This window comes from Rhagoletis pomonella, unplaced genomic scaffold (assembly GCF_013731165.1).
Source record: "Rhagoletis pomonella isolate Grant_MI unplaced genomic scaffold, Rhpom_1.0 Rhpom_scaffold_00007, whole genome shotgun sequence".
In the NCBI taxonomy this organism is placed as follows: Eukaryota; Metazoa; Arthropoda; class Insecta; order Diptera; family Tephritidae; genus Rhagoletis; species Rhagoletis pomonella.
Genome location: NW_023458561.1, coordinates 48,416,093 through 48,432,996, shown reverse-complemented (window position 1 = coordinate 48,432,996; position 16,904 = coordinate 48,416,093). Strand labels below are relative to the sequence as shown.

Here is a 16,904-nt window from a genome sequence, read left to right as displayed (position 1 = left end):
GGCACCCTAGTGAACATATTTTATATCTAAAAAATTTGTTAACATGTACGTATGTATGTATGTACATATATACATTAGGCTCTCACAGAAAATAATGTGAAAAAATTGTTTCCTTCATAAGTTGCTTCTGCGCCATACACAAGCTGCATGATTTCGAAAAATTAAGAAAACTTGGCTGGGAGGTTTTGTTTCATCTACCTATAGCCCAGATTTTGCACTCTTCTCCTCCCTTAATGATGTTAAGATGACTTCAAAATAGGCCCGTTAATATCCCATAAATAGTTTTTCGTCCAGATACTCAGAATTTCTGCAGTGCTGGCTACTGATCTAAATGGCACGTACGTTTTTTGTTTAATAAAGTTCATTGGGAATTTCAATGTGAGATGTCGGTGAGTGGACTCAAAGCGGCACCTCTCGAAAAGCTACCAAATGCTTATGTCCCAACAACTGTAGATGCACGAATGCGGTATGGCAGTTATGAAAGACGAAGAGCTCTAGAATAGTGTACTAGCTGACGTTTATGTCTCTGAACGTCAAAATTTTTTTACAGTGTATTGAAGTTTTGCCTATTTGGCCTCAAGTTGATGTAAATTATTTGAAAAATCTTGTATAAAACCATGATAAAAATATAGGAAGGTAGAACCGCTGAGAGGAATTTTTTAAATTCTCGACGTTTGCAAGCAATTTAATTTTAAAATTTTACACACAAACTCTAACACATGTTCTCATTTACAATCTCAAACAACAAAAACTTTGAACAATTAATTTTTTTACTCTCAATTTTATGTGATTTTAAAATGCTGGCAAACTTCAAAAAAAAAAAAAAATAATGGCCGATGAATTGAGAGAACGACTTTTCCTTACTATGTTTTTATCATGTATAAAACTACGTTAATCTTGTCTTTTAGTAAAATTTAATGGCGACGTATCCAAGTGTTTAAAACGCTTTTCACGAATTCAGGTTTTTCGACTTAGGCGCTTATTGCTTATAGCTAGAGATTTTTAAATCATATGACTTTTAAGTTATGTAAGTCATACTCGCAGTAAGCGTGCTAGCTGACTGACAACTACGGGTATATGAGCACGAGTTGTTATTTTTACTTTTTTAGAATATGTTTTTTAACTTTTTATAAATGATTTTTAGGGAAATTTTTGGAAAATTGGCGTGGCACCGCCCACTTACGCCTACATATGTGCATCTCGGTACCCTGTTTATCAATTTCTATTAAACTCGGCACATTTAGCAACCTTGGCGTGTAGGTGATCCCATATTCGAACTTCGTCAGACATATCTTCAAAATGATAATATAAAACTTCGAACAAAATAAAATTTTGTATGAGGATATTTTAATAGAAACTTTTTTAAAGAAAACAATCACCCGATTACATCTGCATATGTTTTAAACTAGTTTCAAATTAACTTTTTCTAGCTAACTACAAGTTATATATTTTATAGAAACCCCTTAAAATATCTAACTAAAAGTTGTTTATTTTTCTCAATTGATAACTTTTTTTCTGTAGGGTATGCTTGCATTCCCATACTTACATACACATATACATGTATACACGTCCACAACTATGCGCCCATATTATGTATTTTGTTTGTGACACTTGTAATTGTTAAACGTGAAGTCAGTGAAAATAATTACATTTGTCTTGTTGCGTTCTTGTGTGTAAATTTTCCATTGTTTATTTGTTCTTTCACTCGAGGGGATTAGCGTTTAATGAATGCGTATGGCTTTAATTGAAAATACCTGAGTGCATTATTGTCGTCTATGGCTCAGAAGTTTAAGTGGTGGAGTGCTGGCGCTATTTAGAATTTCAACATATGTTCTTGTTCAAATGTTGAAAGTGCCTGAGAAAATATTACCAGGAGTATGAAAAAATTTTAGCATTAGAGACAATCGTTAATATATTTATGTATGTCGACAAAGTAATATATGTACATTAGGGCGGGTCGATTTGTAGGGGCCCAAAAAACTTAACAGAGGCAAATCGCGATTATGATTATTTGGGTAATTTCAAGCATTTTTGCCCAAGAAACCATAGGTCTAAAATGAATTTCGAGCCAGCGATTTGAACAATTTTGGCTATTTAAAAATTGAAATTGCATTATGAGAAAGTCAAATATCGTGGATTTTCGCAAAAATGTTGTCGGTTTTCGGAAAAAAAGGCGTTAAAATAAAAAAAAGTACGGAAGCTCCCTCTGGCGGCCCTCAAAAGAAAAAATTAATACCAGAAATGTATTCCTCGACCCCAAAAATCCCCAGATACACATTTTGGCTAGTTTTCAATGCAGCTGTTTCAACAGGTGAGCTAGAAACTGGATAGAAAAAATCGCTGGCCCCAAATTCATATTAGTCCTATAGTTTCTTGGGCGAAAATGCTCGAAATTACCCTAATGACCATAATCGTGATGTGCTTTTGATGCAAAAAATTTGACCCGCCCTAATGTACATACATAGGTACGTATATCAATAGTGATGGGTTTAATTGCATCGATGAAGGCCCAAGTAAATGAAGATTTGATTTTTTAGATAACAACAAAAATTTATATCGGTAAAATTATCGATTAATATATCGAGATCACTACAGAAAAATATATCGATAACTTTGTAGATAAATATATCGAAATCATTGGCGATAAATATATCGGATCCAAAACTGATAAATATATCGATAATATTACCGATAAATAGATATATAGAGCCCAATATCGATAAAATCACCAATAAATAAATCAATAAAACTGACGATGAACTACGTCGTTGTTTTTAAATAATTATCCCACGATCAATTGTCAATTGAAATTCCTCATGAATTGCATACCTTCTGTTGTAGATCTCGTGCAATACAACCACCGCACCACTTGCAACAAGTAATGGTATATAAATACGTAGCTCAAAACTATACACACATACATATGTACATAATATTTATGTATATCTTATTCTACTAGCTAGCTGCACATTTCAGTATAAATAACCATATGCCTGTTGTCAAACTTTCATAAATATTTACATACGTATGTATGTGTATGCAAATAAGTTTGGATCCTTCTCAAGCGCTATGTCAATATTGTCCTTTCACGTGCCAAAACAATAACAACAGCAACAACAACTTGTCCTGCAAAAACACTAAAAACAATAAACCAAAAGAAAACAACATCAGCGCTTTTGAGAAGCACACAAATGGCACTGAGCCACTTATGTATACATACATACATATGTATATGGTCACATAACAAATACAACTGTTGGTGGCAGTCAAGCACTCGTGATGATGAGTAGTCCTATCCAACCTATCCGCACTCAGTAAGCCAGTATTATGTAGGCTTGCGGCCGTCAAGCCGGCGCTTGTTGACGTTAGCTTTCGTCAGAGACGCTTGGCTTAGCGCGGGCACTTGTGTTTTCTAGCTACATACATACATACTTAAATACGTATACGTATATGTTATTTGTTCAGCCGTCGCTACCGCCGCCGTTGCCTCGTCTTCCTCGTAGTCGCCATTGTTATTGTTGGTTGTTGTTGTGGCGCATTTTGTTTGGTGCGGACCAATTTGTATGCGGCACACCATTAAGCGCGTCACAGCCAAAAGGCCGACTGTCGATTGAGAACTGTGCGGTCTGTGGCAGCCAAGTTGGCTACTAATTATGCAGTTAAACCAACAAAATACTGTTGAAATATTTGGGCGACGGGGCGTATGAGTAACTAGTCGTATATAATTAATAATAGATTTGCCATTGGGCGCTTGTGGTGGTGGTCAAGGTTTGATAAATGATTTCTTGTGCTCGGTCAGTGATTGTTGAGTGTAATGCTTTAATGATTGGCAACAACAAACAATAGTATAGCTTAGTAATAGTGCTGTGCATATGCTTGACTGCAGGAAGCAGTCAGTGTGTTAATGCGTCAAATGATTGATGAACTCGAACAGCAAGGAAAAGCAATGAAGCGAAAAGAAAACATTTTTAATAGTGTGGCCAAAAAGTCGAACTGCATATCCCTGTGAGAGCTCGCTGGCAGTGTTTTTTTTTTTTGGTGATACCTGTGGCAGTCGTTATGAGTGAACGCTGGCGTTGTTTGATAAAAAAATTGAAACAGAGGTATGTATTACCGACGCGCAGGTGACGGGCATAATTAATGCGAATAAAAATAGTTTTTATTTGCAAAATATGTATAAAAAAAAACGCTAACAAGGAATTCTTTCGACTGCAGTTCAAGGCAAAAATCAATGCTGTTAAAAATAAATGTAAAAATAGTCGCTTTTGGTTTGTTTTTGTTTATCGATTTTGGCATTGGTAACATACTAGTCACTAAGTCAGACAAATCGATGAAATTATAGATAAATTCTTATCTATAAAAACAAAACTTCTGTCACAAAGAAGAAAACAACACATATGACTGGTGTTGATGTTGAAAAAAGTGGGTACAGAGCAAACAACAACAAAAAACACAAACAAGTAAATATAAATAGGCCGAAATCTAGGGAAAACGTGTTGAGAATGATAAGAGTATAAAAATAAACTTGTTTGTATCTAAATAGCAGAAGTACGCTCAACACTCAATGCGATGTGATTGTTATATGGAAAAATAATAAAAACATGCAAAGAAGTAAACGTTTGGGAAAACCGAATTTTATATATCCGGCGCAGATTTTAAATATCGGGTTTTTACAGGGACCAGAAAAAAAAATTTTTTACTTTAAAATAATTGTAAAATCGTTATTTTTTATTTATATTTTTTCGATCATTTTTTAATCAGTTTTTGATATTTTTTTCGATAAAAATAATCATTATTCTATGATTTTTAATTGTTATTTTTTTTTTTAATTTTCCGATAATTAGAACGTTATTTTCAGATTTATTTATTTATTTATATTTTTTTTTAGATCATTAAATTACATCGGCTATAAAACGGTTATTATGAAGGCTTCTTACTTTAAAATCACTGCTAAAACGTTATTTTTGTATATACATATATTTTTACGATTATTTTTAATCGTCACTTAATTTTATTTTTATCTTTTTGATAAAAGTAATCATTATTCTATGATTTTTATGGTATCTTAAGCGATGGTCAAAATAAACGCGATATTTGGTATGTGTATCGACAAGTCAACCTGATGCTGTCATTATCGTCAATTTGTAAGAGCACTAACCTCAAAAGTGTTTTTATGAAAGGATTACACTGTAGTAGTAGTAGTAGTAGTACTAGTGTAGATTCCTAATTTGCTAGAAATAAGGTCATAGGATTCTTCAACATTCCTGAACAAATGAACTCAATTCGGTTTTCGTAAAGGCCATTCAACACGAGATGTGCTAAATTAAGTGGTGTCGGCAGTTCGGAATGGAATACAAAATAGAGGGTACAGAAAAACAATCAAAATGTCTTCAATTCGGCTAGCTGAAATAAAATAATGCTGGGCCTTTTTTTGTTTACATTCTGAAAATAGTTCGGAGCTATTGCTCGATTCGAACATTTCTGTGCAATGCCGAAGTGAGCGAACAGCTGAACATAATTTCACCGACATTTTTCATATATTTCTCCCTCCACAAGGAAAGTTTGCAGCTTTCGCTGCTGACCTAACGGTAAGCATTTTTTGAAAATAGAAAGGAAGCCAAATTCTGCAATGGAAAAAAATGCATCTGTGGATGCTTAAGATTAGTCTACCTATACCGGTAGAAAAGGCAGAAGCATTGGAAAGAAATCAGGGTCAGTAGAGTTTACAGTGCAGGGCCGATGCATCAATACGATCGTGTGGAAACATCAAGTACAGTTATAGAAGTAATTATCGGCTATAGATAAAATTTTCGACAATATGCTGAATGCGCAACTCGAAGATCCCGAAAATTGCAGCTATTTCACTTAAAGGTTTCTAACAATATTTCCATCCTGCTTGTAGTAATGTCGCTTTTTGAGGCTGCAATACAGTGCAGCGTAAGTTGCGGAAAATTTCCACCCTCGATAAGTAATGGTCGAAGAGGTGCGGCGGTGAGAACGAAATGGGCACCGAATTCCAACGAATGACTTTTAACACCAAATTTATCCGGTTGTTTTGAGTATTTAGCTCAATTTACTTTGAGAAATTGGTAAGATTGGTAACTCCTTTTCCAAAGTTATTTACTGGCACTCTAAAATCGCTGCTAAGCCTTTTGGCCTTACCCGATGGACAAAGCTATTTTAGACTAAGATAATTCTTTATCGGTTGGATGCTTCCGGCACTACTGTGTACTATGTTTTTTGCAAGAAATTTCCGTCATCCCTTCTAAGAGTTGTTGAGTAGCTTAGTGGTTCCGATGTAGTCCCATCTTCTTCGGTATTTTACACTCTGTATGAAGGAAATTCGTTCCAAAATACATGACACTAATTTATTTAGTTAAGACACTGTGGTTTGTGCAGCGAGTCACCTTCAGTGGAATAAGGGGGGCACTTCGCAATAGCTTCCAATGATAACAAAGTTAATCCCGTTCCGGCATCGGCTGCGTTCAGACCTTGGGTCTCGTGATATTGGGGTCGATGCTTCTAGATATCTAAGCTTTTTTTTTTGTTCTGATAGTCTAGTCGAAATCAGTTCTTTCTCTACTCATAGCCTCAACAAGGATAATAGGACGGGAGATAGTAGTTAGAAGAGCTTAAACCGCATTTAGGCTTCTGGATCACTGTAGCGCAGGCATTTCGCTGCTATTGAGAAAGTAACTAATTATTTTCTTGTTAGACTTGTATGGATATTATATTGCTTGAAATGTGCATGGCGAATCGGTTGGCCATGAAAAGTACTCTTGAGACAATCTAATAGGGAAGAGAGAGGGTGTGAGCATGTTTGAAAACCTCCAAACTACTCTTGGACAGATAGGTCTCATGTTAGCTCTCAGCGAATACTGAGCGAAAATAAGAACAGGTGTAGGATATTTCTGCCCCACAGCGAAACGAGAATGATCTTGGGCTCGCAAAGCCATAATACATACTTTAATTCTGGCTAGTATTTTGACAAGATACTACTTATAGTAAGACCTTCGCTGCTTCCGCTGTTTGAAAAATAATAAGATAAAAAAATCCAACCAAAACCATTTCTTTAAAGTTGCTCACATCTTTCAAGACCGAGTCTAAAAACTTTACCTCATTAAACTGCTGAAATCTTGTTTTGACCGCAAAAAGCTTAGCAGACACTATTCATAAAGGAAAACTGTTTATGGTGGAATATGCCAGCCTTGCCTTGTACTATCACTTTAACCCAATCCCACCTAGTCTTACCTAACGAAGAAAAAAATATTAAAGTGCAAAATTATATTTCCCCAAACAAAAAAAAAAACAATTAATAAGTTTTGCACGCGAACGAGGAAAATAAAGTAAATTTAACTAAATAAGTTAATAAAAGATACATGAAAATCCACTTTCACATTTAGTTTTCCGCACTTGTGTTCGTATGCACATACATATGTATAAAAAAGTACATTAGACCGTACCCCCTTACAAGCAAACAAAAGTTCTAAAAGGTCTAAAGTAGTTTTGCATGGGAATTTAAAAAAAAAAATTTTCTTTGGCCGAACCAAGGCAATATTTTTTTTAATAGTTCTTATAAAATACTCGAAATACCTCCTGAGCAAAAGTTTAATCATTTTTGGTGAGCTTTAATTTACTGACATTAGAGTGGGTGGTTTGTTAGGGTGATAAGAACGGAGATCTGGTGGGTAAGTACTATAATGGGGTACTTGGGGTACTTTGAACTTTGAAACAAAAAGATTGTCTCCACGCGACAAATAAGTACATCGATATATCATATGAAAAAGATATGACGAAAAATGTAAAAAGGCGAACCTGGACAAATGTGAAAAGCCAAAATTTGGTTTTTTTTAATTGCCTTGCAAAAATAGTTCAGACTCAGTGTTCCGACACGCTCTAAAGTACATGCAACAAAAATTGTATATTTCTGATTTGTATTCGCATGAAAGCTAGATACGAATGTTTGTGCTTATCGTAAACTTTTACGATCCACTTTTACACAGGAGAGTAATTACAAAATGCATACACGCATACAAGTGCTTCTATGTATTTTTATTTTTTATTTTAATAACAACTCCGGCCATTTCAAACATTCATGCAGAAATGTTTTAAAAGCATACAAACACTACCGGCCATATCGCTCAGCCGCGACAGCTGTTCCCATTCTCCAATTCTAAATAAATTCACAATGAATTTATACCGCAGTCAGTCAGTCACTGCAGACGATATCTGTGATTTAGTTTTATGCTAAGTAACCAAACAGCTGGTCACATACGGAATGAGCTTTTTCAGACAGGAAAAATTGTTGAATTTGTGGGCAGATAAAATATGAATAAATGCTATTGTAGACATATTTTGATATAAATAAAAAGATAATAAGAGGAGTTTAATACATAATAGTTTAGTCTGTAAATATATATATATATGCGTCGAACTATGTTGTATTAATTTTTGGTGATTTCAATTTCTTCCTTCCAGTTTGGCAATAAAAAATGCGGAAGACAATGCACCAACAAGACGTGATCCAGCGAGCATGGATCTGCTACTGGACGGTGAACAGTGAGTATAAATATCAATATTATTTTAATATGCATTCATAATTATCCTTGTTTGTTCAATTTTGCTCAACTCGCAGGCCCAGTCTGGAGGAGATAAGAAGTTGGGGCAAAAACTTCGATTTGCTAATGAAAAATGCGGGTGAGTAGACAAATTTATTTAAGAGTAGATAAAAGTAATATCGGCCCGATACAAAATTTAGCGAAGTAAGTGGTCAGGTGAAAAACTCACAGGTGGCCTTAAAAGAAGCTTAACAACCTAAGGCGTGTTTTCGACATACGACATATGAATTAAGTTCAAACGCCTGACTGACTACGTTTTCGTTTTATTTAAAAATGGCAGGAATTTTCCCGAAGATGTTGATAAGCAATGTTAAGATATTCGTAGATGTCTGTGTAAAGAGTTTGTTGCTCTTCAGATTGTTATCGTTTTCGAGGGAGAAAGTATTAAAATCCTGAACCCCTTCAGTGTAAGATTTTAGAACGCTAAACCTCTGATTTTTTTTTAAATGTTTTCTTAGTACTTTGTCTATAGCTGGTTTGAATATTCTGCTCTACATTTATTGTTATCAAGTTGGTTCCGCCTACTGTTTTGGCGCGACTTCTAACACCAAGCGCCTAAATGCATGCTATGCACTGCTGCATGTGCAAAAATTCCCTTTATGAAATTGATCAGATTTTTGCACATACACTTCTCAATTGCCATATAATTCAATTGTTTTAAGTTATTATTTGATGGCACTTCATATTATGCTCGGCCTAGTCTGATGCATTCTGTGGAGTCCGGACACTGCTGGTGGTAACTAATGGTTACGATTAGCCACAGTGTCTACCCACCACTTTTGAACTAGTAAATATTTTGTATTATATAAATTTATGCATACATTCTGGTTCTCCCTCCCACTGAATTATTCGGGCACTATTCAAAATTTAGCTTCTAAGTCGAGTTTCGTCCGTTTACAGCATTTTATTTCCGCTTATTCCATTTGTCAGGCTCACCCTTTTAAGCTGATGAAGCCTCATCACTATTGTTATTTTTCGATCATCATTTTTTCGCTGCGGCATTAATAATATCATTCCAGGCATCACGGTTCTTCAATATCACTGGTACTACTATTTCGGGCTTGACAATGTTACCGAGAGCTTCGTTGAGTTTTCTGCTTAGATTTTTTTCCACAGATATGCAAAGAACACATCGATAGTGGAGTGAAAGTTCGTCCTATCTCGGATGATGATTCGAAAACGCCCTATTTAAGATTTCCGTTGAGGAATGCCCTATCACAGCTGCCGATAGATTGAAATTATTTTGAGATAGAATATTTTTAACCTAATTCTTTAACGCGACCTTAGGTTTTTGTAACAAAGTATAACAAAAATGTGCTCCAGATTTTGCTGAAAGGTAAATAAAAGCTCTGTGAACATTTTTAGCGCATAATTTCAAAAATGCAAAATTTTGAGTTGTCACTCTTTTGAAGACGGCAGTAAAATCTCTCATACCAGGCATAGTTGTCCTTTCTACTTAAGCTATGGAGCAAGGATTAAGAGGATACGATAGCACAGATGGCCGCGGGAATAACTACATACGTCTCTGCAAAATTACCAGACTATTTTATAAAGATTAGTAGTTTGCCAAGGGACTGAAATTCTATCTCTTCTATTCTCAAATAAATTCGACCCAAAAAATGCACCATCTCAGTCTGTCTAAAGCCAGCCTTCTGCAGAAAAAATGCTCTGTACCATCCTCAACCTTCTAACAAGATGCACGTAGTGGATCATGAGGATGGCTGTGGTGACCATCTTTCATCCCCCATAGATGGTGTACCGTAACCAGTCTCGCAGTGCCTTCTCTGTCCAAAAAGGAATTTCATCACCACCCTGTCTGAACTTTTCAGGAAAAATCTGCTTCTTCTCAGCAGACATACTCTCTATAAATATCCAACCAAAATAATGTTTAGCTTTTTAAATTATGGAGATTGGGTATTCTCGTTTTCTGGAGCAACCTAAACTTTTCTCCACCCGCCTTTTGAGATAATTGATAAGGTAGAGAGTAGTTCCTTTTCCAAGTCGTGGCCTGCCATTAATGACTTGAATGACTTGTCTTTCGCTGGTAAAAAAAATGTGTTTGTTACCAGGATTCTGTATTCCCAATCTATAGGACGAAATATGTCTAGTAAAGTAGATTTTTCACACGCGACCAACATTTCCACATAGTGATGATGCCTACAATCTCCATCGAAGAAGGGAGAATATCAAAAGATATGACAGGTAAACCGAGACTGCAATACGAGATTTCTATCATAAGTACATCTTGAGAGCAGAGCTTTCTAAGCATCGCATATTCAACCGATTATTATATATTTCTCTCACTCTAATTGGAAATACGTTACCACAGAAAATGCACTTAATACCACAGATAAGCCATGGTTACCGGAATAGAATTATTTGGGAGACATAGAATTACCTCGTTTGCATGTTCTTTTCTGAAATATGGATGAATAGGAAAGCCTGAAAGTTTGGAGCTCTCTTATTATATTTATGTTTGTTGTTACGAGCGTCTTCCGGTTCGGTTTAAGCAGACAAAAAAAAAAGTCGGAAAAAACTGCTCGTTACCAAAAAGCCTATCTTGGCCACTTTAGCAGAAAAAATGATTTGATTGTTTACGATACTAATTATATCGTATCGAAACGGTTTTACAAATACCTCATTCACCCCGAAAATATATTATACTTAACATATACAACGTATATGTTTACAATTAAGTCAGCTAAACTCGCGGCGACGTTTTCGGATCGCTATTAGCCTGTACTTGCTTATTTGTTATTTAACCCATAATTGAAAGAAACAGATTAGTGACATGCCTTGGCGTATGAGTAACCTCTGCCCAAAGTATGTACTACAATAATTCTCTTTATACCGTAAAAGTTTGAAGAATGAGTTAAATGTCAATAATTGAAGGTTAATTTTTGGAAATGTATTGTGCTATCACCAAAGCCTTAACCTTTCATGACCTTAATAAATGTCAATGAGGTGACTTCTAAGAGCCTAAATTTATTATTTATTGTTATTGACATACAATTTGGTATTCAAAGAGCCTATCTTTGATTGGAAATACATACATATATTCATAATATCGATATGTCAACAAAGATAAATAAAGCAGAAAGTGTGTCAGTGAGTGAGGTGAAAGCCGAAAACCGAATAGCTTACTGAGACAACACTTCAACAATCGCAATGTAGTTGCCTTCGTTTGCCGTTTCCACCAGACTGTAAACGAATTTTCACTAAGTTTGAGATGTTAAATCAATAGTAGTAACCGATTGCAGATACATAAATATGCAGTTAGTTTTCTTTGTAGTAATTTGCTGGCCAGTTATTTATATATATTTTTTTCGTTTTTGTTTGATGCCTACCTGTCGAGCTGCTGTTTTTGCTGCTTTGCTCGTTTCATTTGTTGGGGTTGGTCAAATTTAGCGGTATTTAAAGGCATTTGGTGCAAATTTGTTGACATTTGTGTTTGGTTTGGTTGTCAACTAGCTTTTGCTCTTGGTCCTTGCGGCTGTGGCCACGTACTTAGTATATTGGTTGAATGTGTCTTGAAATAAAAAGAGAGTGCGATGGTTACACTTACTTATGCAGAGTATATTTAGTATAAGAAATTGCTACTTACTTAGATTACTTAGTTACATCGTTTGTGCGCATTCGTATGCGTGCTTATTAAACATTTTACCTTACTTTTATATTTATATTTACTTTTCCTTTATGTGGCGCTCAGCTATAAATCTTTCACTACAACTAGTATGTAAATAGTAAAAGCACAATGTAAACACGCGATGTCACTTTCTTTCAACAACTCTATTAGCATAGTTTACTCACCTGTCGTGTGGTTGGTTCTTCTTCTTCATTCAGTCCCGTTTGTAATGCGGCACCAGCGGGTAGTGATTTACATTTCATGCAGCCAAGGGCGTTTAACCGCAATTAACTTCTCCTTAACTCAGTTCGAAAAAAAAAAGAAATGAAATACTCACATGTATGTATAGCGTTTGCTACATTATTTGGTCTACGTTTTAAAGCTGTTTTGAAGAGTAGAAAAACTTGTTGTTAATGACTTACTTAGGTTGGTAAAGCGCAAACGTCATTCAATCAAACGTTAAAAAATTGTCCCATACTCTTTCCACCACTTCCACCATTCTTCTTCTGAGGTCACCCTGCCGACAATAGTCTCGCGAAATTTCACCTAAATAGATCAGTAGCTCCAGCTTTTGAACAGGTAGTTTTGAGATAAATAGATAGAGCGTGATTGCAGAAGGAGAGCAGCAGAAGAAAGATACACGTACTTCTGGAATCCTCATTACTTAAAAAAAAATGTGCTTTTATTATTTTGAGCAAAAAATACCGATTTTTATGCGCAAAAATATTTGCAAGGTTTTTAATTTTTTTTTTTTCATGGAAAATTAACCGTAGAATTATAAAATTTTCTGGAATTTTTTCCGAAAATGTACATGATTTTTCGAAAGTTTTCTTCGTGTTTGTATTTTCGTGATTTTTTACGGTGTTCTTTGTATTTTATTTGTTACCATTTTTTTGGGATTTTTTCAGTATCTGTTTGAATTTTTTCAGGACTTTTTAGTGATTTTTTTGTTTTATTTTTGGATATATTTCTGGATTTTCCCGAGGTTTTTCTCAGTTCTTTACGTTTAATTTTTGGCACCCTTCAGAATTTTTGAGGACTTATTCGGATTTTTTTCCCCGAAATTGGGAATTCGGGATTTTTCGAGGCTTCTTTACAGAAATGTGATGCTCTGTGCTTTTTCCCAATATCTTTAAGATTTTTTAGGGACTTTTTAGAAAACTTTCCAGATTTTTCTAAAGTTTTGTTCGTGCTTTGATTTTCGGGATTTTCTTCCGGTCTTGTATGATATTTTTTCGGAATTCTTCGTGTGTTTTAGGATTTTATGGATTCTGTTTGGGATTTTTTAGGGATTATTTATTCTCCATGTTTCATTTCTCAGAAGCTTTCAGGATTTTTCGGGATCTGCCTGGATTTTTTGAACACTTTGTGATTTTTCGAGCTTTTACTTACTTTTTGATTTTTCGCGATTTTCCAAGAATTTTCAAGGTTTTCTGGGACCGTTTAGAACTATTGGAAGTTTTCTTCGTGTATTTTATTCTCTGGATTCTTTAAGATTTTTTGGGACATTTCAAAATTTATTCAGGACTTTGGGAACTTCTCCGAATTTTTCGGAATCAGTGCGGTTTTCGAGAATTTTCAAGATTTTCTGCGACCTTTCAGAACTATTGGAAGTTTTCTTCGTGTATTTTATTCTATGGATTTTTCAAGATTATTGGGAAATTTTAAAACTTGTTCAGGACTTTAGGAATTTCTCAAATTTTTTCGGAACCAGTTCGGATTTTCTCGGAATTATCCGCATTTTTCGGGAAATTTCTGGATTCTTCGTGTTTTTTTATTTTTCATAAGTTGTCAAAATTTTTTCGGGACTTTTGGGAACCAATTTTCACTTTTATTAGTTATTTTTTAAGAAGATTTTTTTACATTTTACTCATTCTTTGGCTTCGTGTTTTTGTTTACTTTTGTTTTTGATTTTTCAAGGAGAGCTTTTATGATTTCAAAATTTTCTGGAAAATTCTTCAGGCGTTTATCATTTATCTATCAAAACTATCAAACAGCTTTTGCAAAAAACATTATTTGCAGACAAATTGTGAGCCATGGTTTAAAAACATTAATAAACCGGTCGAATATCCATAGTAATGGGCACTCTTATTTCTAAATGTTAATTTTGAAATTATCATATATTTTAATCTTTCAATATTTACCTTTACAGCTGGGCGCAAAGTGTTTCGTGACTTCCTACGTAGCGAATTCAGCGAAGAGAATATCCTATTTTGGCTCGCCTGCGAAGAGTTGAAAAAAGAAAATAGTTCTGAGGCGATCGAAGAGAAAGCGCGTCTCATCTATGAGGACTACATTTCGATATTGTCGCCACGTGAAGTGTCGCTGGATTCGCGCGTGCGTGAGATCGTCAATCGTAATATGGTCGAACCGACAACGCATACCTTTGACGAGGCGCAAATACAAATCTACACGCTCATGCACCGAGACTCATATCCAAGGTACATATATACATACATACATATATATTATTAATAGACTCATATATGCTATATGCTTGTTTACGATAGATTCCTCAACTCGCAGAAATTCAAAGCGCTGGCACAATTACAAGATGGCAGCTTATCTGCAGCGGCTTCCACAACAGACAGTCCCACTTAAGAAGGTGGCAAGCAAGCGTTTGCTGAACCAGCGAAAGTCAACAATTGGGGGGAGAAAAAACGAAAGCACTTCACAAAAAAAAAAATTAATAAAAATAGAAACAGATGGTAAGCTTTAGTTTAAAGCTGGGGAAAGTGAAGTAAGTGGAAGTGGAAGTGTCAAAATGAAGTGAAAAAACGAAAAAGTAGTAAGCAAAAATTGTAAACCGCAAACAAATCAGCAGATCAGCAAACCAACCAACCAACAAACAAACAAACAAACAATAAAGTGTGTTCGCAAAAGGCTTGCGGAATGCAACAATTAAATTTAAGTAGCACCTAAGCTCTAGCACTAGACAAGTTTAAGGACTAAGCGTAAAAGCATTAAGCACTTAAATGTCTAAGCAGATGATCTAAGGTTCTACTACAGCAGCAAAAGATAAAAAGGTTATAATAACAAGAACAACAACAGCAACAATATATATATTTATGTATGTACATATGTATTCTTAAGGAGAAAAGTTTGCTACAGTTTTTAGTTTCCTACTAGCTTGTAAGCGTCAAGCGAAAATACTTACCACATACACATCTAGTATGCACTTACTTTTACTAATGTGCTTATGTATTTGGGTACTTATTTATTTACATACTTACTGGTTTATGCAGCATACTCTCTCTCGCTTGTACGAATTTCTAGTCGATCATTACTTAAGAACTGTTGCTTTAGATAGGCGCCAAGAAAGCATGCAGAGAGTGATTTAAATACATACAACCATTTTTTACTAAATTTTTAAGTTCATAAAAAGCAGATAGTAATAATGAACACAAAACAAAATAAGATAAACAAACACAAAAAAGAAGCAATACATAATTCCTTAAAAAAAATAAATAAAAATTGCAGCAATCGGCTAAGTAAAAAACAGTAATAAAGCACAAACTGTAGAGCAACAGAAGTAGGCAGAGTAACAGGAAAAAAGCACAAAGCGATTTGGGGGACTTAGAAACTGTAAGAAAATTGGGTTTAGATGAAACACAAAGCAAAGCAAAGGAAAGCAAAGCAAACAAGTGAAACATTAAAACGAATTGTATGCGCACAAATTGATGTTAAACACAACTAAAATGGCTAGAACTCACGCTTGGAAGCCGAAAGTGGTATACAAACAAAAGATTTAAAATTTATTAAAAAAAGTATTTATATATGTAAATGTGCTCGTAACACATGAACAAATAAATTAGTTGAAATGCATGGAAAAATGCGTCAGACATCAATCTAAGCGAGATTATATGTTTGTAAGTATGTACGTAAGTGTGTGTAGACAAAATCTAGTCAGCGCGGCTGTTAAAAAAAGCGAAAATAAATTGCAAAAATACAAAAAAAAGTTAGAATAATCAAATATGCGTGCAAATACTGGCAATGCGCCTTGTGGCAGCATAGTTTTAGGCGCCGTGTGTGTGAGTCAAACAAAAATTGCAGATACACACGTGCAAATGCACAATGAAAGAAGCCAGATGAAGTTAGACATATACATTAGGGTGGGTCAAATTGTTCGGGTGAAGAAAAAAATGCGAAAGGGGTATAGCAAAAACAAAATCAACGCAAAATTTAAAAAAAATTGCCCAAAGGAACTAGGGTTCTAAAATTAAAACCTAGTCCGCGCAGACGGGCATAAAGATTTCAGTTTGAAGTATTTGGAAACCACTGCATATATTTTTATGTCTCTCGGCTGGAGCTGGATTTTAGACCCACAGTTTCTTGGGGAAGTTTTCTTAGAATTCTACGTAGATAACGTTTTTGCAATACGCCTTTGACATACATACATATGTATTTATGTATGTAAATACAAGGTGCGAGTGGTACGTTATATCTATTTTTTTAATTAATAAATTATAAAGATGTAGGGCCGTTTTCTCAAGTAGGTTTTAAAATTTATCAGACCTTTAATCAAAAAAGTTTGTTATAAAAAAAAGTTTGTTATATAAAAAGTTTTAATACCTATGTACTTGAGAAAACGGCACTTAGAATTTGAATTAATTGTTTTTTTTTTTTTTTTTTTTTTTTTTTTTTTATAAAAAAGGTGCCTT

General features: G+C 34.8%; 1 protein-coding gene across 1 annotated transcript in view; it reads left to right on the top strand.

Moving 5' to 3' along the window:
- LOC118742974 (regulator of G-protein signaling 17) overlaps window positions 1-16,675 on the top strand; it is a 67,241-nt gene extending 50,566 nt beyond the window's left edge. The window contains exons 6-9 of the mRNA XM_036475416.1: window positions 8,479-8,559; window positions 8,636-8,697; window positions 14,396-14,684; window positions 14,754-16,675. Coding sequence (XP_036331309.1) covers window positions 8,479-8,559; window positions 8,636-8,697; window positions 14,396-14,684; window positions 14,754-14,844 — 523 coding nt within the window. The 3' untranslated portion in view covers window positions 14,845-16,675. The remainder of the gene's footprint in view (window positions 1-8,478; window positions 8,560-8,635; window positions 8,698-14,395; window positions 14,685-14,753) is intronic.
- Window positions 16,676-16,904: the final 229 nt, after the last annotated feature.